This window comes from Numida meleagris, chromosome 2, assembly GCF_002078875.1.
Source record: "Numida meleagris isolate 19003 breed g44 Domestic line chromosome 2, NumMel1.0, whole genome shotgun sequence".
In the NCBI taxonomy this organism is placed as follows: domain Eukaryota; kingdom Metazoa; phylum Chordata; class Aves; order Galliformes; family Numididae; genus Numida; species Numida meleagris.
The window spans coordinates 131,894,402-131,920,165 of NC_034410.1; the positions used below are offsets into that span (position 1 = coordinate 131,894,402).

General features: G+C 34.8%; 1 protein-coding gene across 3 annotated transcripts in view; it reads right to left on the minus strand.

The window, feature by feature from the left end:
* Positions 1 to 25,764, minus strand: part of CSMD3 (CUB and Sushi multiple domains 3) — a 641,503-nt gene that overhangs the window by 95,434 nt on the left and 520,305 nt on the right. For all 3 annotated transcript variants that reach the window (XM_021388208.1, XM_021388207.1, XM_021388206.1), the window contains 8 exons: positions 25,107 to 25,231; positions 20,388 to 20,484; positions 19,163 to 19,267; positions 15,043 to 15,161; positions 13,531 to 13,600; positions 12,426 to 12,542; positions 5,185 to 5,394; positions 950 to 1,138 (listed from right to left, as the gene is read on the minus strand). In XM_021388208.1, the coding sequence (XP_021243883.1) occupies positions 950 to 1,138; positions 5,185 to 5,394; positions 12,426 to 12,542; positions 13,531 to 13,600; positions 15,043 to 15,161; positions 19,163 to 19,267; positions 20,388 to 20,484; positions 25,107 to 25,231 (1,032 nt within the window). The remainder of the gene's footprint in view (positions 1 to 949; positions 1,139 to 5,184; positions 5,395 to 12,425; positions 12,543 to 13,530; positions 13,601 to 15,042; positions 15,162 to 19,162; positions 19,268 to 20,387; positions 20,485 to 25,106; positions 25,232 to 25,764) is intronic.

Sequence of the window (25,764 nt, forward strand, 5' to 3'; positions counted from 1 at the left end):
AACTTATGGTTTCAGAAGTGTAGGATTTCAGGATGACGTTTCTGAATGTGAAGTCTCTTCACCATGTCTATGATTTTTCAGGAACCTAACTTCTGTCTGAATGTTGCCACAAATATGACAAATCTGGAGACTCCAGAAAATAACTAATTCATGCTGAAGAAATGCCAGCCCTTTCAAAAATAGATTTCATGATACACAGATACTTCTTGAGATTTCTGTGCTAACTCAATGTCTATCCTTCACTGTTCCAGAGTCTAATGACACTGGACAACTGACCTTCTTTGGCCTGTTGCATAGGTACAGGTTCCTTTCAGCATAGTTAGGGGTAAAAAATATTGTATACATCATCATATACATTCACTCTGCCTCCTTAAAACTTCAGCAATGTGCAAGACACAGTTCCTTGAATCTGCTTACCTATTGCAAGGATATCAGTGTAAAAAGAAAATGTAAGAGGTTAAAAAATGTAATTAAAAAAATCTCATTCACAAAAAGTAAACACAGAAAGGACTTCAAACAGCGTTGATTAGATGGCAACTGCACTTTATACCATCTTTGACATATTTTTTTCCAACTTATGAAACAGAATATAAGTAGCCAGAGTTGAGAAATTCAATTTTTGACTCCTTTTTTCACTTGATTCAGTGTAGAGCTTTTACTCTGTAGCACCACTTACATATAAAAGCAGCACAGGTCTCCATATTCCAGATCTTAAGCCTAATCTTCTAAAAATAAACTTATCAGATAAGTTTTCAGTGATTACACACTTCTATGAAACATTTCAGCTTCTCTGCAAAAAGAATTCACATACTGAGTTGAGTAATTCCTCTGCCAATACTACAATATAAAATATGTGTCTCTATAAGTTGAAAATCTAAAAGAATTTCAGTTAACAGTTCTTAGGAGGAGTTACAAATACTGAAGGGTTCTTAAGTCATTCAGAACACACCTTCACATCTGGGCAGAGGATGATTCCAGTTACGGCTAACACCATGAAGACAAGTCAGGGCAGAATTTCCAATTAATGTGTAGCCAGGAAAGCACTCAAATGAAATAGTTTGTCCCACAGTAAAATCAGTCCCAATAACAAAGCCATTCCGAAATGGTCGAGGGTCAGGACAGCTTTGTAGTTGATATGCTGAAATAGATAACAAAAATAGAGAAAATAAATACAATTTAATTTTTGTTCACTTTATATTTTCCAAAATAAAAACAAAGAACAAAAACAAACAAAAAACACATGCTTCTCATTAGAATAAAAACAAAACAAACAAACGAAAAAAACTGAGACATATCACATGCATATCCAGCACAGTGAGACTCAAAATTGTTGGTTCTACACCAGGAGAAGCATAGTGAAGTGTTCCCACATCAATTCTGGAAATCTGCATAAAAATATATTTACATTTCCCAACTTAAGGTACAAAACGTACTACCACAGCCAAAGTTGAAAGGATCTTATGTACTCTAGAGACTGAAAGCACAAAGCCAACAAACAAAACCAATAATCCACCCTGCATGTATTTGGACCAGAGTCCCTGCAAAGGTAAAAGTGAGACTAGCCCCTTAATTTTACCTTATCCATTTTTGTAAATACAGGATTAATGCATTTAGATCTCTAAAACCACAGGCCACTGGCTACAAGTTTCTTCCAAGTGTTCCTTAATCAAAAGAGATCCAAGCTCCTGACAATTAAAATTAAGAAGCTGTAGAAGAGTCTTGAAATTAAAAGGATGGGAAAAACTAACAGGTACAGAAAACCGATGTGTTGCCACAGGAGGGATGAGGCTAAAAGTCACTGCACCTCTAAGAAAAGCGGGAGAAGGATGAACAGCAGAATTGCATTAAATAGCAAAGGAAATTCAGGTACTCTACTTTGCACATTTAGTCATTCATATAGTATTATGAAACAGAATGAGAGCTAAACTAAGAAGTACACCAATACAGAAGCCTAAAACTCAAGATGTGGGAGCTAGAATACTTGAACAAATCAACAGCTCTGATGTAAAAGGCAGAGCACTGAGTGGCAGGATTCCTAAAACTGAGAAAGGAAAAGCTTCTAGGAGGAAGACTACCATTGTTGCTTACAACTTTTAAGTTTCTAACAGTGGAAAAATATTATCAGAAAAAAAAAAAAAAAAAAAGCAGCAATACAGAGCACTCATAGGTTGAAATTAAAACTCCCTAAGCATAAATATAATGCTGAGCTGTTTCTACAACGTTCTTATCAGGAAAATGACTGTGAACAGGAAATTTTAAGTACAATTAGACAAACTGTGGTAGTAGTAGAATACCTAAATATATATGAATGAACTGGATCAATACCTCACTGAGATGACCTGTAGAATACAACTTTGAATGTAGGGAATACTTTTTCCCTAGAACAAGAAGTTTGAAATTTCTCAAGAAAGGATGGGGGTATTTTAGTTTTGAACAAACTTGGTACTCAAGCCAGACATGACAGAAGTTATATGCAGTTTGAATGTCAAATAAACCAAGCAGAGATATATTATATTTTTCAGAAAGGGAATGTACAAAAATGAGGTAGTGCAGCTTACTAATAATTAGCAATTTGCTAATTCTTACTACTTTAAAAGAACAAGTAAAATATGTTCTACAATTCAAAATAAAAACAAAGCAAAAAAAAAAAAAACAAAACAAACAAAACAAACAAAAATGCAACTGCGTAGTGGTTCAGAAAAATGTCCATGTGACTAAGCAGGCTGTGTTTTCAAAAAATTTTAAAACACAGCAGGCCAAATTTAAATAGAAAATAAAGAGAGCAAAAAGAATTTGAAAAATGTCTTCAGGAAGATGTCTCAGATAATAATAATTACAAAAGTATTTAACAATATCAGAAGCAGGAAATAAGCAGAGGGATTGGAGAGTCATTTGATGCCAAATGTGCAAAAAGGACATTTCTGCATATATATATGCCATACTGAGAGAAACTCAGTAAATTCTTTGGTCTTTATAGCTGAAGGTAGTGTAGAGATTTCCAAACAAGATACAGTGCTTGCACTACAACGATCAAAGACACTAGATCAATCTGAAGTAAATACAAAAGTATTACATAAAATAGATAAGGCAGAGGACTGGAAGCAAGTAGAATTCATCCAGAAGAGCTGCTGACCCAAGGTTTATATCCTATCAAATCAAGATCTGGCCAAGAGGAATCATGAGTCCCCACTGCAAATCACATCTATAAGTACTTTAGAAGGATCTTTGAAATTACAGGTCAGTGAGTCTGACTTCTATGGTAGCAAGGGAAAGTAATAATAAGAAATTTCCTATAATAAGAAATAGCTTCACAGGGCATATGACTAAACATGATTTCTTGGTAAAGAGAAAGCAGAGCTCTGTAAACGAATTTTGGAGAGGATATGACCAAAGTTCTAAAAAAAACATGAAGGTAGGAATAAATCTGAATACAAATATGTTGTCAAATCCTCCAGTAATAGAATTAGTAATCTAACAACTGTGGATGCTGAGAGAGTACAAAAGCAATGGATCACAGAAACTAGCCGTGTTTCTGTGCTGCTAAACAGTGTTTATTTTTCCAGTTGGAGATACCGTAACGAGTTAGATGGAATATTTGTTTGATACAAATGTTTCTGTTTATACATTCTCAGGAAAGAGGAAGAGGAAAGATAAACCTGTCTGTAATCTTACTGGTTTTCTCAGAAGAATTTAAAGGCTCTGTTATGAATTAAAAATATCAAAGATTTTGTAGTGAATAGTCCTGATGACTTAAGAGGAACAGCTGAGGGAACTGGGATTGTTTCATCTGAAGAAGAGGCTTGAGGGAGACCTTTTTGCCCTCCACAACTACCTGAAAGGAGGTTGTGGTGAGGTGGGTGTCAACCTCTTCTCCCACATAACTAGTGACAGAATGAGAGGTAATGATCTCAAGTTGCACCAGGGGAGGTTCAGGTTGGATATTAGGAAAAACTTCTTCTCTGAAAGAGTGGTCAGGCACTGGAACAGGCTGACAAGGGAGGTTGCCTGAGTCACCGTCCCAGGAGGTGTTCAACAAACATTTAGATGTGGTAGAAACATGGTTTAGTGCACAACTTTGGTGATAGGTGGACAGTTGAACTAGGTGATCTTGTAATACTATTCCAACCTTAATGATTCTATGATTCTATGATCTTGGTTATCTTTTCCAAAACTTGAAACATTGGCTTATTATAAAACTAGGAATATACATGCGATGCAAAATCTGCAAAATCAGAATGCTTTAAATTGTAACTGTTTGATAGAAAAAAATTTCTCTTGTATGATAAAAGTCACTGGGAGGACCTTTATTGGAATTATCTGCTCACAAATAGCAGCATCTGTAAAATGATTTCTGTTAGTATTAGTAGCAGTAATCTTTTACTGTTCTTCTTGTTGGTAGATTTTGAAGTTCCCTTATGGCTACAAATTATATCATATTCCACAGAGAAGTGAATAAAATCTTACCAAGCAGTTTAGTTTAAAATTGATTTTTGCTTTAAAAGCTAGCACTTTTTGCTAGCTCTCTTCCAGAATGTAACACAGACTTCAAATCAATTCAGCCTTGTTAGTCTTGAAAGAGTAGTAACAAAATGCTATAAATAAAATCTCTTAAAATCATCTTCTGATGTTATTCACATCATGAAAACAGGTATAGTTTAAAATATACACTTGACCTTTTCCTGTGAACAGTGGTGATATAGTTCCTTTTAAATGAATGAACAACGATATATGTAGAACTATAATATCTTCACCAGTTCAGAATTGTCTATTTGGGAACAACAGAAAAAGAAGCTTCCAGGGAAATTACCAGCTAGGAAATTAAATGGATTGAGAGATTTTTGGGTTACCATTACTCTATCTAAGCCTATCAAGAGCTCTAAATCAGTATTTAGAACTTTTTCTTCTCAAACCCAAGACACAAAATTGAGATTTCTATGATTATAAAGATCAAACATCAGACATGCTTATTTTGTAAATCCTGGCAATGTAAATTAATATGCCAACCAAATTCAGATATGGACAATAATCCGTTTGCTTGCACGTTAACCTATTTTTAAAGAGATACACAATTATTTGTTCCTTTTCATTGTCAGTTTTATTTAATGTTTAACTCTCAGGACTGGCAAACCAAGAAGCAGTCTTCAACAGCCACTTTGTTTCCACGTAAGAATATCAAACTCTTACCTTGATATATAATATGAAATCCTTGTTTGTTCTGTGAGTAATCACTGTGAAAGTATAAGCTAGTTTCATGAGTTGTGCTGAACAGAGAGGCTGGTAGCTGAGGGCCACTTAGTCTCCCAATAACAGTACTAGTTTCTGTAGATCCACTCCTGACTTCTAAGTAATCGTGAATGGTCTCAGTTGAGAAATTCACAAATTGTAAATGGACACCTGAAAAATATGTCAGAAAATAGAAGACAATGATTTCAATACCGGGGAGGGAAATAAAGTATGTATATTTTAGACTGATAATATCAGAAAACAATGTGACCAGTGGAAACGCATGTTTATGCTCCCAGGTATAATTTATAGGATTCAGTGTGAGGCATTCTTTCTTCTCATACCTTACTAATCCTGAGATGTTAACAAGGTAAAGCACACCTGATCTATGGCTTTGATCTGTAAGATAATTATATTCTGGAATAGTAAGCTATTTATTAATGAAGAACACTTGAACGACAACCTCAGTCACTCGTCACAGCCAACACATGAGGGCAAAATCCTGTTTCACAAAGGTAAATTTTCTTTAATAACAAGGTTACCCACCTAGATGAACAAGAGAAGCCAGTTGATATAAACAATCTGGATTTCAGCGAAACTTTTGACACTGTTTCTCACAGTATCCTTCTGGACAAAACATCCAGCATACAGCTAGAAAAAATACATACTATAATGGGTGAATAATTGGTTGATGGATCAGGCTCAAAGAGTGACAGTAAATGTGGTTACATCAGGCTGGCTGTCAGTCACTAATGGGGTTCCACAGTTCTCCATTCTGGGTCCCATTCTTTTCAGTTTTCTTATAAATGAACTGGATGCAGTACTCTAATGCATACTAAATATGTTTGCAGATGTTACAAAATTAGGGGGAGCTGTTGAATCCCATGAAAGTAGAGAGGCACTGCTAAGAGCTATTGACAAGTTAGAGGGCTGTGCAATCACCAACCACTGAAGTTTAACAAAAGCAAGTATCAGATTCTGCACCCGGGATGGGGCAACCCTAGATATATGTACAAATGGGGAAAAAGAGGCTTGAGAACAGCCAAATGGAAAGGGATCTGGGGATTCTGGTTGATGGCAGGTTGAATCTGAGTCAGCACTATGTCCTCACAACCAAAAGGGCCAGTTGTACCCTGTGGCACATTATACAAACCACTGTTAGTGGGTTGAGGGAAAGAATTGCCCTGCTCCGCTCTGCACTGATGCAGCCTCACCTTGAGCACCGTGTACACTTTTGGGCATTACAATATAAGAAGGACATAGAAAGACTGGAGAGTGTCCAAAGGAGGGAAAGAAAGATGATGAAAGATCTAGAGTGGAAGACATATGAGATCACTTTGTTTATTCAGCCTAGAGCAGATGAGGCAAAAGAGGTCTCATGATGGCCTATAATGTGCTCACAAGGGGAGCAGAGATGCAGGTGCTGATCTCTTCTCTCTGGTGATGGTGACAGGACCAGAGAGAACAGCATGGAGCTGTGTCAGGAAGGGTCAGGTTGGGGATTAGGAAAAGGTTCTTCACCAGATGGTGGTCGGGCACTGGAACAGGCTCCCCAGGGCAGTGGTCACAGCACCAAGCTGCTGGAGTTCAGTAAGAGCTGGGACAATGCTCTTTCAAATACAGTTCAATTTTTGGGTGGCCTTGTACAGAACTGGGAGTTGGACTTGATGATTCTTGTGTGTTCCTTCTAATTTGAGATCTATGATTCAGTAATTATATGAATAGGACAAATTTCATTTCTGAATGTTGACTGCATTCAATTTAGTTTTCAAAACCTACTTTTTTAGATAGTTAGGGTTTTTTTAGAAATCTTTCCTGTTTTTAATTACATAAAACAGTATTTGCTTCTATTAAAAGAATTTTGTGTGTGTGTGTGTGTGTGTCACATATGAAGTGCCTGAATTCTACCCATGAGACATTTGCATTTCAGTGGTATATAAACTGAAATCTCAGTTTACAGAGAAGAAAACGTTTAGTTTATATATATATAATGAGGCACAGTAAATATTATCCATATAATTCAGATTACATAGATTATTTTAGGGTCTCAAAAGTGTAAATGAGTAGTTATAGGGTTCTTTAAATACTGTGGTTTATACATATGTCTAAATAAAATACAGCGAAGTGGTGCTAGTGTTTTGACTGAAGTTAACGCAACTATGGGATGATAATAGAGTACTTTCCTTAGGAAAATGACAAGCCCCACTGGTGTATCTGGCAAAGACAAGCAGCATGATTTCATATACCACTGAAAGGAAATCATATAATGTCAAATTAATTATTGAAAACTCACAAATAAATTAGTAACTCCTAAACAGTAACAGCTAGTGTTTGTCACTGCCTTTTAGAGTTTTCTTCCCAGATGCCATGGAAAGCTTATGAATAATTTTCTGAAGCATATAATATTTTATATGCTACAGAAAAGAAGGCTTCTTTGTAATTAAATTAACATTACCTTAATAATTTCTTTTTTTCCCTGAAGATAGTCTATAAGCAATAAGAAAGTTTCTGCTTAAAAATGTAATTATTTGATTTTGCCAGCCTTCCAAAACCTTACAAATTCTCTTTACTATACAGAGAATCCAGGAGACCGTATAGTATCCTTCCAGTAATTGAAGGAGGCCTACAGGAAAGCTGGGGTGGGGCTTTTTATAACGACATGTAGTGACAGGATGAGGGGAAATGGTTTTAAACTGGAAGAGGGTAGATTTAGACTAAATATTAGGAAGAAATTCTTTACTGTGAGGGTGATGAGACACTGGAACAGGTTGCCCAGATTGGTTGTGGATGCCCTCTGGAACAGGTTGCCCAGATTGGTTGTGGATGCCCTCTCCCTGGAAGCATTCAAGGCCAGGCTGGATGGGGCTTTGAGCAACCTGGTCTAGAGGGAGGTGTCCTTGCCTATAGCAGGGGGCTTGGAACTAGATGATCTTAAAGGTCCCTTCCAACTCAAACCATTCTGTGATTCTGTGATTCTGTGATATCCAGATCTTGCTATCTCTCTATCCATGATATTTATAGACCTACTGTTTTATTTAATTCCTTGAACCAAAACTTGTCCGAAGTTTAAGCTGTCTTTGCTTAATAACACCTCATACTCATAAACTCATGCTATCTTACTGACATTTTTTTTCTCTTTCACTCACTATGATACAGAGAAGCTCTATAATTTTGCCTGTCAATCCACTCCGTACGTTTCGGTCTTTTTCCAAAAATTCCTGAACATCCACCTTCCCAAATATTCATCCATTGCTCAGCCTTGCTTGATTCCATTTGTCACTCACATTTTTATTTTTATAACAGGATTTTCTTTTTTTTTGTGAAGCTTTTTGTCATTTGGACATTCCTCTTGAATGACTATTTCATGTATTTATAATATTAGGTTTCTCCAAAAGTAATGCCTCCTATTTATATCCATGAAAACTACAACAGATACAAAGAGCACAATAACACAGTTTGATAGAGAAAATTCTCAGTTACAAAACATTATTTTTCAACATAGTCACAACTGTTAGCTATGTATTTCCCAAGTGATGAACAAGAGACTGCATTCCGCATTCCTTAAAAATCTGTACCAGCAGAGGTGGTCGACTGTTGCTGATACCACTACTGAAACACATCACCCACCACCTCACTGTGCTGGTGTCCACTGTTTGGTGTCCATAAATGTTCAGTAGGGCTGATGAAGGTTAGTGGGTGCAATTTTTTCCACATGGAGGAATTCATTTCCACATCTTTGCTTCATGCACACATCCATGCCAGGTGCCTTTTTGTCAGACTGCCCCTCTGCTGCTGTATGTCGCATGGCAACAAAATGTGACAGAGTATGTTACCACCTCTGATGTCACAGTCCAACATAATTAAATAGAAGGCATTACTTTCAGAGCAGCCCTTGTGTAAAATCTAAGTACAAATCTCAGAATGAATAGCAAAAAAATATATAAAAGTAACCTTATATGTTCTTTGCAAATAAACAGAGAGCCATTGATATAGATTAGAACATTGTTTAACATGAAGGCAAAAAGCTTAGACTTCATGATTCAGCATTTGGGTGGTGAGGCACAGGAACAGGTTGCCCAGAGAAGTTATGGATGCTCCATGCCTGGAAATGTTCAAGGCCAGGATGGATGGGTTCCTGGTTAACCAGGAAGTGGGTGGCATTCTTGCCTAAGGCAGGGGAGTTGATTTGGTTCCTTTAAACCAACCCATTCTATACTTTATCCTATACCTACTAATTGGGTAATATTTTCATTAGAAACACTTAAATAAATGAAATCTTATGGGAAGTTCCTATGACAGTGTTTTTGATTCTTCCATTGAACAACTTGGAAGAGTTAGATGTGTCCTATCTGGGCAATATAACCACACCATCACTAAAACCAGATTTAATCATCACTTTTTCAAATATCTTTTTTTTTTTTTTCATTTTTACAGTGAAAAGTTATTTTACTTTAAATTTAATATTAGTATTATTTGTCTTCCAAGTAATATACAAAAATAGTGAATATGTTAAGCTCATTTCAATCCATGCAGTTTTCATTTTCTTCTAGTAAAGGGAACATTTGTTTTCCTACTCATGAACTTGAAAACAGGAACTGTTAAATAAAATAAATAAAATAAATTCAGTGACTAAATTGGAGTTTAGAAAATCTGATTTTGGTGGAGCTAAACTTTTTATTTCAGCCAAGAAAAAAAAAACTGAATAACTGAATTTCCTTCTTGCTGGAGGTGAAATTAAATAATACAGAACAACAATGTATAGTTTAAATGAGTGACTGAAGAGTTGAATTTGATTTGTTGAATGTGAAGTGAGAAATGGAAACATTAATCTGAGAGAATGCAAGCAAACAAAAAGGACTGGAGGAAGGAGTCAGTACTGGAAAAGAGGGAGGACAGCAACAAAGCAAGACAAGAAGTAGACGGGAATATATTTGGTACAAAAAAAAAAAAAAGTTTTCATATGCACTTGAATGTACCATCTTATGATGGAATCTGAAATGGAATCAATCCAAGTTCCAGATTGTTAGTTTTTCTTTATTACAGACAATGTTTGAAAATATCTGGTAGAGAACACTATTTAGCCTACACAGCTTTTCCTATAGTTTTGATTTATTAGGATAAATCTACTATTTGCTATATAAATATATATATTTCAGTAACTAAACTAGCAGAGATCTTCACGGGTCTTGAGGACTCTGGACACCATTATGACTCTTAAAAAGCTTCCAGAAGCTGTAAGATCAAGCTCTTTGAAAGTCAGGTAATGGCATAACGGCAGAATTAAAGTATCAATGCTATTTGAATAAAATATCAACAGTTAACTTTAATCTTATGACTTTTGAACAAAATGCACACATAACAGTTGGATTATATTTGGAAATCCCTATCTCAAGGTAATGTATTTCCCACAATAATAGATTCTGTTCAGCTAGTGTTACGGAAGTTTTAATAATCTTCATGTTAAACAGCTCATGCAGAATAAATGGCTTTCATGTAAATCATAAGTGAATCAAACTCATGGGACTTAAAATTAAAAAGGAAATGGGAGTGATTTTAAAAAGAACAGAGGAGTAATCTGAACAGATGTAGAAAGGTAAAGTATTTGGGGTGACACATTCACTTACTGCTGAATAGACAGAAATTCCTTATCATCAAATAAATAATATGACAGAAGATGGTAATTATCAAATGGAAAACACTGAGACATATTTTTTTAGATAGAATGCCATTCAACCAACTTATAAAGACCTTCAAGAAGTGCACATGCTCCTATACAGCTACCAGAAATGTAAAAATTTAGATGGATCAACTTTATTGGCTAGCTTTGAATCAAAATTTTGCAATAGTAGATATATAAGAGCCCCACAAAGGTTTTTAGAGGGTTGGCCATTATAACTGAAATACTTCTCTTGTCTATGCAAAATTATGGTGAATCAAAGTCCCTGGTGACAAGAAAAAGGCTGAAGATGCAGAAGTTAAAGACATAAAAGAGGACCTGATAAATGACAACTGCAGGTTCACTGCAGCCCATGGAAAGGTTACAGACATAACCTATGGACTAAGATTATGTCTAACTGGAATCAATTTCCAATCACATAAAAGACAAAAGGAACACAGGAGTAGCCAACCTGGATTTACTAACAAAAAATTACACATGATCAGCACTGACTTCCTTCTATGATTGAATTACTGTCCATGTTGACAAAGGCAAACAGTGAATATAATATCCTTTTACTCTCCTATGATTTTGGATTTTGTCTTCTATAGCATTCTAATATAGATGAAAATATATAAGCTTGATGAATGAACAGGAATTGGGTTAAAAAAGAGCTGAACTTTGAAGCTACATTTCGAAATTGTTTAATATCCAGTTGGTAGCCAGTAACGAAGAGAGTATTCCATGGACTGATATCGAAGCTTAAACTATTTGATGACTTCATGAAAGACCTAGATTATGGAAATCATCCTGAACAAATTTGTGGAGGATACTAAACAAGGGAGTATGGTTGACATACCATCGGCTTCTGTCCAAGAGAAAAGTAAAAAAAAAAAACCTGGAGGACTATGTCAACAATCCTTAAAAAAGGCTAAAGGTTTGCACCAATGAACAGTTCTGCACATGGAGCAGTTCTGCATATGGGGAATCTGTTTGTACATTCTGGGAACAGACTGAGTGAGCAACAGCCCTGCTGAGAAGAATATGCCAATCATAGCAGATTTGATCAAGCATTACTGACAGTTTCACTTTGAGTGGGAGGCTTCTAGAGGTCCCTTCCAAGGATATTTTCTGTGCTGCTGCTATATTCACCTAGGACATGCAAAAAAGCCAAATCAACTCAAATGTAGCTTTTTCCTCTTCTAAACTGATACTGACTTGGTTTAAAATATTTGGGATATTTTTACTGGATTTATGGCTTCACAAAGAGAAAACAAGTATGTTTAGTTAGAAAACTGTGCTTAATTCTAATTAAACAATTGTACCTTTATCATAAAATTGCAGTATATTTTAAATGAAAAACAAAGAATCTTGTAGGTTTTTAATTCTAAATCTTTCTTTTAAGGTTCTGATTACTTCTTTAAATAAATTCAAAATTCTCTTTTTGCCAGGATTAACATTCATAATATCTTAAAACATATAATATGCTTTGAATCTATAAACCATTCCAAACCAAAACAAATTTAATCCATGAATGAACACATACCGAAACCAATTGGCAACTTTATTGTCCATGTGCAATCCAAACTACTAGGATAGTTGCCAGGAAACCCAGGGCTCAGGATCACTCCACTGAAGTCTGACATGCCACCACCACATTGTGCTGCAAATAAATAAATAAATAAATAATAATTTTAAAAAAAATTATTCAGTAGAACAGAGTGAGCTAAAAAATGTTGCAGACCATTGAGAATCCTTTCATGGTAACTAATAAAATATCAAGGTTTATATTTCAAAAGATACACAAACATTCCTTTACCACTAAATATCTCTAACAAAGTAATTTACAAGTGGGTACTTAAAAAAATATTTATCTTTATCTGAACTGACTAGGTTTTAATTTGAGGGACGCATGTGCTTGAAAAGAGGAGAGGCGTTCACTCTGCAATCTTTGTTTATAATTTAATAATAATTGAATAATGTTTTTAGTTTAGAATGAGAGCTGTGGCATCTTGTTTTCTATACACTGAAGATTACAAATATTAATAAATTTTATTATCAGGGAACCCAAAGAAAAAGCCATTTCTATTCAGTGAAAAAGAATGCAAAAAGAGTTTCATATCTCATATTTATTCATCACCTAAAGAGAATATATTTTAGTGAATTTCAGATACTTTCTTTAGGTTTCTGACAGGCTTCCAGTGCTTCTACCAACAATATTAATATAGTCTTCTATATAGCTTAATTTGAAAGACAGTGTATCTTGTTAAATAGGGCACACATGCCTCATGGTGTATTCATCAGAGATGATAATGTAATGCTATTTTTACTTTTGTATTTTCTGTAGTACTCATCACTCTACTGTGGAAATGATTCATAAATAAATTAACTATGTTTGTAAAGGTTTCTGGATGTCTCATAAGTAACACAGGAGACTGTGACTGGTGCATATCTACTTATTTCTTCTTTTGACTGGGCATTCCAGAGAAGTTCTGCCAAAATCTGCAGTATACTTAAAAAATCTTCATCTCAATCTGATCTTTTTCACTTTTAATTACGTTCTCTCATTTTTTCCATATTTTTTCTCTTCTACATATCTCTAGATTTTTCATTCCAACATGTTTAAGAAGTTTTACGTATGGTGAACATACCTAAACATATTGGAATTGGGTAATTCCATCTTCTTACTGGTCCAGGCATACAGGTGATATGTGAATGTCCCTAAAATAACATAACATTTGTTAATTTGCATAATAAAGAGTATACGACATATGCTACATGATTAGCATTCCAGTGAAACAAATGAATAATTTAAAAACCATCAGAATATATTTAGAAGGGTAGAAAATGTAGACTGTACACTGTGAATTTTATCAAACTTTCAAGACAAGAGAGACAAATGTAATCTTAACCAAGGGACAGTTAGCCAACAAGAAAATTGTTATTTATTCCCTTAATATTGTTTCTAACAGTCTCCAGATGAATTTCACAGTACCAGCTTTAATTTAAATCAAGGTTTTAGAAAATAAAGATCTCATTGAAACAATGTATACATAGAATTGATCTGCACAATTTGTGGAATATGAAAAAAGATACTAACTATATACAGTAGATACCATTAACATTTTAAACTCATAATAAATGATTCTGTGACTTTGTATACTAAATTTAGTCCTTACCTTCAACTCTGAAAAAGCATAAGTAGCCAAAAGCTGAGATATTTACAGAAAATCTTTGCAACAGAGTAGATGTTACGATTTCAAGGCAATCTGTTATAGACTTGTTCAAAAATCCATCAGAGTAAACCACTACATTTACTGTTCATTAGCTTCATGTAACTGTGATTGTATTCCAGGGACAGCAAATTAAAATGAAAATTCCTAAGAGAAAACTGTACTAGGGATTTCTTGCAAAGCCACACAGTGCACACATGAAGATGATTCAGCAGAAAAAAAAAAATCAGTAGCATTTTATCTTGTCTGTTTAATATTCATAGAAAAAAAAAAAGTTGTTAATTTTAATGTTAAATCTCCCTATCAGTTCAGAGTCTGTAACATTTGAGGGAACCAACTATCTGTAAAGCATCCAGAGTAATAACAAATAGTTTATTTATTAATGTGCAAACCATTAACTTCCTCTCCTAGAATAAAAATAAACACACTTTCTCCATAGGTACAAGTAAGCATATCTGTTCATTTCTAGAAGAAAAAAAAAAAATAGATGAAGTAACAAAGTCACACTCTCTGTGCTAGAAAAATGTTATGGAAGGAGGAGTATTTTCATATTTGCTTGCATAATCTATGCTCCAGTGTTCTTTGTATTTCCTTTATTTCAGGAATGTACTGTGGCTTGCCTGCTCACATGTTTGTACTGAAGTCTGAAAACAAACAAAGGATGCAAAACAAAACAAACAAAACTGAATTATCATCAGTAATAGATAAGCTATAATCACTAATGAAGAAGAACCACAGAACCACAGACTCTTGACAGAATATTTAGGTGGTTGGAAATTTAATATTTTGTAGAAATATATGTAAGTCTTGCAAACTAATAATGTATTCACAGCTCCTGAAATGTTCAGCGTGCACTTGATACTGACAGTCTTAACCATAATTATGTTAAAGTGTTAAAACACACCATTTGAAAGGGTAAACTTAGCTCACCTGAAGGGAATAACCCTGGTCACACTGGAAAGAAACCACATCTCCAACCATGTATCTGTCTCCAATTTTGATCCCATTACTTGGTGTCTGTGGTTCAGGACAAGAGTCCAAACCTATAGCTGTGAAAAATTGGGAAGTTCAGACATTTTAAGTAACATAGAATCTGATAATAGTTTCACATTGATTCACATTGAATTTCTTTGGCACACTGTACTGATATTTTAGGAAGCGCTTGAGTACCAGAAGCCTGTATGGGTAACCAAATAGAGGTAAAATTAGATAGAGGAAAAAAAGAGGAGGAAAAAATAGAGGAAATTTTGGAAAAAAAAAAAACAAAAACGTGTTATAAAAGGAGGAAAGCTTCTTTATTTCCAAGAAAAGAAACAGACAGAAATAATCAGTGTGGAAATAAACATTTTCCAAAGATTTGTAGTCTCAGTGCAAAATCTCTATATTTCTTCTTTTTACTGGCTCGCATCCATTCATTCCTACCTCCAGTCTCAGAACTAACCATAGCCTACCTAACTGAAACTGGAAGCACACACACTTTCCCAGCATCTATTCCAGAGAGTGGAATGACCAATACTATACTGAGTGCAATACTGTAGTATGAATGTTGTTATGTCATATTTTTGATTAGTTTTAAACAGATAGTTGAATGTTATGGAAATTATGCATAAAGTAATGAAAGAAACTCAACTAATCTCAAAGAAAACTACTGATTTTAATATGGAATAATCAATTAATTAATAAAACTTCATCTCGAGAAATGAAGAGTAAATTAAGATATATAGGGGCATACAATGCATAAACTCAAAGGTAGGATATGTTTTATATAATAAGAATCTAAAGTTTCAACATACAAGTGAAAACACACTAGAAAAAAAAATTATTGATGTGATCACTATTAAGCTTTAGAATATAATTCTCTATGACAAAAGGAATGGCAAGGGACGTATATTTCCCCTCAAATTTGTATATCCTTGAATATGTGAAATAGATTTGAATGTGGACAATGCATTGAAAAAAAATGTTTATGGCCAAATCACTTGGCAGTTGCTTGCTGTTTAACTTTGATGAGATTTTCACTAAGAACTATGCACTTCTAATTTTTCTAACTCCTCATATTGACCTCCACCAATGTTGGTTCCAATGAAATGCAATAAATGTGTGAAGTAATGCCATTAAAATGTGATCATTGCTTTGTATTTACTGTCACTAAATGCATAATCCAGACTTTTATGGCAGGAAACATTGTCAGAGATGATCAGAGGAGAGTGGTTATGCAAATTAGTGAATTCTGTTCTGATCAGTGCATTTATGGTGGAATTTCAGTAGAAAGATAAGAGTTTTATATTGTTAGCTCTCAAATAATGAGAAAAATCCTGACAAAGTTATTTCTCCAGTGGAGAAAACTGCAAAAGACAGAAGTCCAGAAGATATACAAAATTCACTCTGTCATCTTCCTTCCTAGCAATGATGAGAAAGTATTGTTCCTCAGCTAAATCTCTTTTATCAAATTCATAGTTCAGCCCAATACAAAATTCAACACATTATGTGAAAGAAAATTAGGTTGAAAACAAAACAGAATAAAGAAAAACATAAAGCATCCTTCAATCTACAGCTAATAGAGGCTGTGTCTTCCTTAGCTCCCTAGTAATAGGGAGCTATAGCCATGGATGTATAGAGTGAAACAGCTGGTAACTACAAGCCAAAATCCACACTAACTGTAAATTTTTATCAGCTTTTGTTAGTCTGGTCCTATTTGCTCATTGTTCATTACTGGTTTGAGGCATTAGCTGAGATGTTAAATTACACACTCCTGTGTAGTTTAATTGACAGGAATCCAGACTGCATGTTCTGAAAACATGCTTTAGTTCTGCTACGAGCCAGAGCATGGTAAAGAAAGATCACAGAATAGCCTGGGTTGAAAAGGACCTCAAAGATCATCCAGTCTCAACCCCCCTGCTGAGTGCAGGGTTGCCAACCACTAGACCAGGCTGCCCAGAGCCACATCCAGCCTGTCCTTGAATGCCTCCAGGGATGGGGCATCCACAACCTCCTTGGGCAACCTGTTCCAGTGTAGCACCACCCTCTGTGTAAAAAACTTCCTCTTAAAATCTAATCTAAATCTCCTCTGTCTTAGTTTAAAACCACTCCCCCTTGTCCTATCACTATCTACTCTCGCAAACAGTTGTACCCCCTCCTGTTTATACACTCCCTCTAAATACTGGAAGGCCACAATGAGGTATCCCCGGAGCCTTCTCTTCTCCAAGCTAAACAAGCCCGGTTCCCTCAACCTTTCTTCATAGGAGAGGTGCTCCAGCCCTCTAATCATCTTGGTGGCCCTCCTCTGGACCCATTCCAGGAGCTCCACATCTTTCTTGTGCTGGAGGCCCCAGGCCTGGACACAGTACTCCAAGGATGTATAACTCTTTATATTTTTTCTACATTTATTCTACAAAATCATTTATTTTGGAATTTACAGTACAGGAATTTGTTACAGTGTGTCTCTATTTTAAATTTCAAAACAATCTTTATAATATTTTCTATTTTTTATTGGTTTACAGTGCATTTCACAGATTTTATGGAGTTTTTGTTGTCACTTAATCCTATTCCATACTTGACAGACCATAGACTTCACTTCAGTAATTACTACACATGCACAATAATTTACTTAAGAGCATATCTTTACAAAATATATAATGTATCACAGAAAATCTTAATTCAGTTTACTCTGTCAGCAATTTAATATTTTTCACAATAATTCTTCCCTTACATCTGTTTCTAACAAAGATTACAGTTTTAGACATTGCTTAGAAATTTCCTCACTCCATCCCAAATTCTGCATTATCTTCTTAATTGCATATTTCTATCACTTGTACATGAAAAATGAATTTACTATTAATCTTGATATTTCACTGAGCTACTGGTTACATAGGTATCTTCTGAGAGACATCAGTATTCTTCCCTAAATCACAAATTTTCAGATTATATTTTCCTTTATTCACTCACAGAAAATATCTTGCATATGTATGCAAACTCTCACTCATACATACTGTATAAATCCATGCATACACCTACCACACCTACATCTATTGTTTTTGGCATGAAACAACACTTATAACAACACACTGTGAATGCTTTCTTTATTTAGGGATGAAGGCTGCATATCAGTAGTACTCTATGTATTTCAATTATTTGGACAGTGTGAATACACAGAGGCATTCTCACTTTCACTGGATTCAGATTCACGTTACTTTGTTTTCCTAATTTCCTATGTTTTTTTCCCTCTAAGGCTGTAAGAAGCTGAGACAGTATCTGTATTTCAAAGAAACAGCAGGATAAATATAAACTATGATGAATGTTTAGACATAGAGAAATGATCATTAGCATTTTTGCAAGGCTGTGTTCTCCGACAGGCTAATCAGACCAGAGCATGGGATCTGCATTCTGTAAAACTGACAAGAATTAACCATGAAACAATTATGCAGATCTGACTGTAGAGCAAATATGAGCGGAGGGAATTGCGCAGCTGGCTAAAAATAAAATTGTAACAAAACATCAATGACTGTCAGAATTCCAGTTATTCAGCTAAGGCAATCTCTTTCAGATAGTAAGTATGTTTATAATTACAGTCTTTTCAGAAACAATAAAAACATTTGAAATAATTATCCTGATTTATTATATACTTAAATGACATTATATGAAGTGAATATTTTATTCTCTTGGTCATAATATCCAGATTTTGATAGCAATAGGATCTGCAGGGACAGCTGCTGTGAGGAGGGGTTAGGGGCTGCCCTGGGCCAGACACAGTTGGTTCCAAAGGGCTCCACTGCAGAGCACAGCTGAGCCCACCAGAGAAGCTTGTGGGATGTGCACTTACTCCTGTTGTGTGTTTCAAGGAAACAAAAAAAGAAAGGTGAAAACAGTATGAACAAAACATCCCAGTCTGTGCAGTTTCAGATTTCACGCACATAATTAAATGAGAATTTTACCAGTGGAATTGAAGCAACTGTATGTAGCTCATTATGTGCTATAGGACAGAATGTTCTTTTGTACCATTTAGGTCTGGAACTGGAAAGCACTCTTACTTAATAGAACATATCTGCATTACCTGTATACTCAAGATGAAATCCAGCAGCAGATACACTGATATCAGACTGAAAGTTTAGGTACAGATTATTTGATGTGCTGTTTAGAAGTGGAGGTATAGTTGTTCCTGAAAATAAAAATAAAAATATTACTGAAATGCAGAGAAATTGAATTAACTACATGAAGAAATGCAGGTGTGTGTATAAAAGGACAAAGTGTGAAGGGGAAAGAGAAGATGAGAGAGACAGAAAGGTTACAAAACCAATTCTATCATGTTTTATCATAGAATCATAAAATCATAGAATAGTTTGTGTTGGAAGAGACACTTAAAGGTCACAGAATCATAGAATGGCTTGGGTTGGAAGCAACCTCAATGATTATCTAGTTCCAAACCCCCTGCCAGGGTCAGGGTTGCCAAAATCATCTAGTCCAACTCCCCTTGTTTTGCCTGGACATCTTTCATTAGATCAGTTTGCTCAAAGCCCTGTCATACTGCATGCTTGTCAAATATCCGTCCCCATTAAAAGTTTTATTACATTTTCAGTGCACCACAATATCACAGACAGGAACTACAGCCATTCTGGGAAGCAGGGTCTAATACGATTTTATATCACCCACTTTTATCAACAGAAGGAGAAATATTCACTAGGATTTTCTAAAAAGCAAGAGCAAACCTCCTCACTGGAATAACTTAAAACATTATCATGAAATATATAAAGCAGCTCTGAACATGCTTGGTAGGGCTATTCCTAAAAATGAGCTTGATTAGTTATTTGTGTTTGTAACAAGAAACTCAGAATGACAAGACAAAAAACTCATCTATCATGTCATTTAATACATATTAATGAAGTGGAATAAAGGAAAATGAATTTAAAATAGCAAACAGAACTGTCTTATTTATCTAAAACAGGAATAAAGAATGCATCCTTTAGCATGCATGTACAATTTCAGGGGATACCTACTTTAGAGGTCAGTATTTCTGGCCCCCACTATAAGAGTGGACAAATGAGATTAATATACATAAAGATTATGCCTATAGCTTGGGAGCCTCTGAATGTAATTTCTTTCCTAAAATTTTCAGATTTTCAGCTTTATGAAAGTCTACTAGACTGATGACTACAATAAAAATAATACTACCAGTTGTTAATTATAGGAGTAGCAAATGCAGAAAAAAGAACTAGAAAAAAGCAGTGTGTTTACAATGCATGTTAAATATGTGAAATACTTATTGTAAAATATTCTGTCACCTGAGTAACTTCCAAGCCTTGGAGCATTGTTGTCAGCTCCATCATAAAAGTCTAAAGAATCCCAGTTGTGTTCTGTAGCAAAACTCACCACTTGCACCTACAAGGAAAAAAAAAATGTTAGGTAAAGAACATAAACCTAATCCCCTCTGTATTAAAGCAAAAAGAATACTGTAAATTGTAGAACAGAGCAGCATAGGACAGAATAGAATAGAATAGAATAGAATAGAATAGAATAGAATAGAATAGAATAGAATAGAATAGAATAGAATAGAATAGAATAGAATAGAATAGAANTAGAATAGAATAGAATAGAATAGAATAGAATAGAATAGAATAGAATAGAATAGAATAGAATAGAATAGAATAGAATAGAATAGAATAGAATAGAATACTCAGGAGTTCTGTTGCTTTCAATCATGAAAAGTTGTTTCGTGGTGTTATTGTCAAAGATAATGAAATATATCATTAAGTGAATACAATTGCATTGCAACAGTTCGGTTGGATTTCATTGCCAATTCAGACTTGTAAATTCTGTGACCCTTAGTGACAACAGCATATTATCTCTGACAGGAGTTACACAGCAATCTGGGCATAGAATACTATTCAAATACCCAGACTACTTGAAGGACATTGAGGGGAAAATATACACTACCACCAATTACTTCACCTTCTTTGTGATTCTTTCTAAGTTAACCAGAATTAAAAAGAATCCCACAATTATGTCAGCTATATTTTAATTTTTTTCCTCCAGGTAAGAGCAGCCTCTTGTGTTTGGCTGATTTCATCTGTGACTATCTCCTGGGGAGAAGTAGTCACTAGCATGCTGCAAGCAATAGGCAGAACTTTCACTTCATTCCATCTAGAGATGATAACATTCTTCCACTCATTCAGACATGCAGAAATGAAAACAAGAGGGAGCATAAAACTTTTCTCATGAAGTGAAAACACTCACTACAAAATAAAGTAATGCCAGGTTCCTGTTCCTGTTCCAGAGAGGAGAGTGTGGGGAATTTTTTTAAGTGAAGTAACTGTTTAATGAAAACCATATAACTAGTGACAGAAACAGGAATGAAATTCAAGCCATCCTACAGGATGAGTGCCTTAACAACTGTCAGAGAATTATTCTTGCTTTTCTTCTGTCTTCCTTTTTCTTCCTTAACTTTTCTCCAAAATGGAGTAGCTTCACCAACAGATATAAGCACAGTTCCAGTACAAGGAGGTAATTATTTTTCGAGGTAGAATATGTGACTCAAACTTTCTAGCTGAAAGGAATGTGAGGTTAGTTAGCTATTTCTCAGATAGGAGTTTTAAACACTCTGCAATCTATTGGAATTTGTCAGATACTGCAGCCAAAGCAGGGTTGATTGATTGATTGATTGATCAACTGATTTTACAGAGAAGTGGGGGGAAAGCCCTGACTCTTCTTTAAATACTTGAAGGAGCTCTGGATAGGGCTTTTAAAGGTCATCTAGTTCAACTCCCCTGCAATGAACAGGGACATCCACAGCTAGATCAGGTTGCTCAGAGCCTTATCCAGCCTGACCTTGAATGCCTCCAAGGACGGGGCATCCACCACTATCTGGAAGACCTGTTCCAGTGTCTCACCACGCCTACTGTAAAAAACATCTTCCTTATATCCAACCTAAATTTCCCCTCCTTTAGTTTGAAACCATTTCTCCTTGTTCTGTCACAGCAGACCCTGCTAAAGAGTCTGTTCTTTCTTATAGCTTCCCTTTAGATATTGATAGGCTGCTATCAGGTCAACCCTAAAGCCTTCTCCGGGCTGAAGAGCCCCAGCTCTCTCAGCCTGTCCTCGTAGGAGAGGTGTTCCATCCCTTGAATCATTTTTGTGGCCCTCTTCTGGATGCGCTCCAACAGGTCTTTGTCTGTCTTGTACTGAGGACTCCACATCTGGACGCAGTACTCCAGGTGAGGTCTCACCAGTGCAGGGTAGAGGGGCAGGTTCACCTCTCTTGACTTGCTGACAGTGCTTTTTCTGAAGCAGCCCAGGATACAGTTGGTTTTCTGGGCTGCGAGGGTACATTGCTGGCTCATGTTCAGTTTGCCATCCACCAGTATCCCCAGGTCCTTTTTGGCAGGGCTGTGCTCTGTCCTTACATCCTCCAGCTTGCTTGTTGTGACTGTGTCAGGAACATACTGAATAGGAAGCACAGGTACCTAGGAAACCTGCATACTGAATTTCAATTTATCTAATGTTTTTAATGGGTTTGCAGTGGTAGACTGCTGCTGACTGCAGTTTTTGCATTAGTCATAAAACACCTGATTTAAAACACCTGATTTAAAACATCTATTTTAGTACACGTTATTTATGTTATGGCCCTTGCCTCCCAGTGTAGCCAGTAAATAAAAGGCATTCCTTCAGGCAGTGAAGTAAGAATCTATACTAAATGTTTTAAATTACCTACTGAAGTTGCCTTTCTGACTTAATTTATAAGGAATCACAGCAGATTAAATTATCGATGTAAGATATTTAAGTTAGGTGCTTGAAGATTGGTTTTTAGCTCACACTCTTCCAATTTACCCAAATTTACCTTTAAATCTTTGCTTTTTGATTTGATATTAATGATTTGATTTGATATGATTACCTAGTACAACATTTACATCTGGTCACACTGTTTCAACAAATTCAACAATGTAGTTATTCACACCTAAATAGTTTCAATATCCTCATACACATTTGATAGCGGAGAAGGTATTGAAAATGTACTTTTTTAATCTCCTTTAAAGCTGAGAAAATATTTCTGCTACACTGAGAGAATACTGTGTTGAATACTGGTAGAATGTCCAGATATTTTATACATCTACATAAACACAAGGCATTATCTAATGTGGATATTCAAGATTAGCATTCATTTGCAAGTAGGACAAAATCAGTCACTCAAGTTTTCAAACGTTTCTTTATAGCTGAATTGCAGAATAATAATTACATATATATATATATATAATTACATATATATATATAACATATATATGAAAATTTTTGCTAAAAAAGCTAAAATTATTTCAGTGCCATATCTGATGACATTACTGGATATAAAGTTCAGTTCTCAAAAATATCTCAGTAAAAATGGTGTGAGGACTTCTGACGTATGTTCCATCTTACAGTTCCTGTATCATCTGTGTTCAGTTCACTACATCAGGGACTTTCTCAGAGCTAGTCTTGAAAATCAGACAAGTCAAAGGATCAAGCCTAAGTATCATGCTTCATGACTATCCATGATAATAGAAATAAAGGGTCATGTATTCACTAGTTCTTTTTGCAGAAAGACTTGTGATAATTAAAAAAAAATAATTACCAAATGCATCATCATATTATGACTCTGAAGCATAAGAATATCATGCAGGTTAGACACCTAATTTGAAATCAAAAGCTAGCAACTTATCACCTAGCGCATTCTGTGATAAGAGATAAACACTTCAAAAAATTGTGTGCATAAGACACTGGATATAAATAAGAGACAGGTATAAATGCTCTGAACAATCCACCTAGCATTTAGCATTCATTTCTGATTGTGTAGGATACCCTGGGAACACAGAATCCTAACTTTGTCAACTACTTTAAACAAGTAGTGTTCAAAATCAGCCTCAAATTTGATTTAGTTTTCTAAATACTATTGCTGATAGGCACTGGTAGCTTTGAGAATTGAATTTGTAAACTTTTAAATGTTACCATGTATGAACTTAGGTTGCATTTGTTATGATTTCTGTGTTATTCTGTAAAGACTTTACATTTTTATTAGATAGTTTTAAACAAAAAGATACAATTTTCACAATGGTTATGTAGCAGTAAACTGTAAACTCATACTACTTTGGAAAATTTTCCTCACACAGCAGAATACAGTAAAAGCTCTTTAATTTATTGAAAATTAGACATAATAAATCATTCAAAATGATCTTCTTGTTTTCCTTCCAAAACTTTAAATGCAAATTTAGAAATATCTTTTGTTTCAAATGGTGTCCAGTAGGCAATTGCACCTTTATTAAAGCCTTACATACAGAAACAAAAGCTTAATTTTATTTTATTTTTTTATTTTAAGCAAAGGCAGATATAGGAAATTTACTATCATGTTTTCATGGTAAGTATTATGCTAGAAATGTGATCAGGTTATAAGTTCTAATATATTAGACAAAATGACCTTTCCAATAATAAGATTTCTTTTAATATTTCACTACATGACTTAGTTTTATGGATATTTATCTCCTATATGTTCCATGTTCTTAATCTAATCTTTTGTAAAGAAAAATGTTGTCAATTTTTTTTAAGAAATTCATCCCATATGAACTTTCATAATTATATATAAAATAACAGTTTCTAGGAGAGCATATATAATCTCCCCAAGAAAAGGACTCTGCAAGAAAGATATATATATCCGATTTCAGGGAGGAAAAAAAAAAAAAAAACACAAAAAGCGTATCTATTGCCTCTGGCTTCTTACAATGAATGACTTACCGAAATAATCTATTTTGAATTATTGATTTTTTTTCTAACTTAAAAGATATGGATATAGCTCTTAAGATTTCTGTAAATCTTTCATCTTTTAAGAGCTGTATGAATGAACAGACATGGAGTAAGTTCAATCTTAACAGCCATTAGTGAGAGAAAGAATGTTTGAATAAATATTCTTTTCATGCTCTTGTACCAGGAAAACCAGTTTTAAATGTCATGATGGACAAGAAGAAAATACTAAATATACATACTTGAATTCCAGCTCCTTCTGGTACTGTGATTTTCCACACACAATTCAGATTGTTGTCATAAGGCTCAGGGTAACCAGGAGACAAAATGGTCCCCTTGCGCTTTGTTAAAATTCCACCACAGGGCACTGAAAATAAATGAACAAGGCAAGAAAAGAAGTATGAAGCTTCAGAAGTGAGAAAAGTTGTTATAAAAGCTAACACAATATTCAGTGTATCACTGCTGAAAGGTTTTCTAAATTTATGCTACATTTAAAATTTTATGTTTCCTCCAGGAAAATAAAGTCTTGAATCTCAAAAACGTTCTTTTAGATGACGGAAAATATTAAGGAAAATTGGGATTCTGTCAGTTTTCTATGTGGCAGAATCAGATTCATATTCTCTTGTCTTATTTATTTGACTTTTAACAAAATGAAATCCATTGTACCATTTCCTAGCAATATTACAAATACAAAGCATTATTGTTAATGCTTAAGAATGAAGTTTTAACATTTATATTGTATTAGCCTAAAGGAGATAAATATGTGGTAAAATATCCTTAATATTGCTTTATTTTTAAATAATTAATATTAATAGTCTTGATGCCTTGACAACTCTTTGCTTCTGAGTTATGTCATTGTAGACTATAGTTCTGTCATATGAGTAAGAAATGGCTAAATGC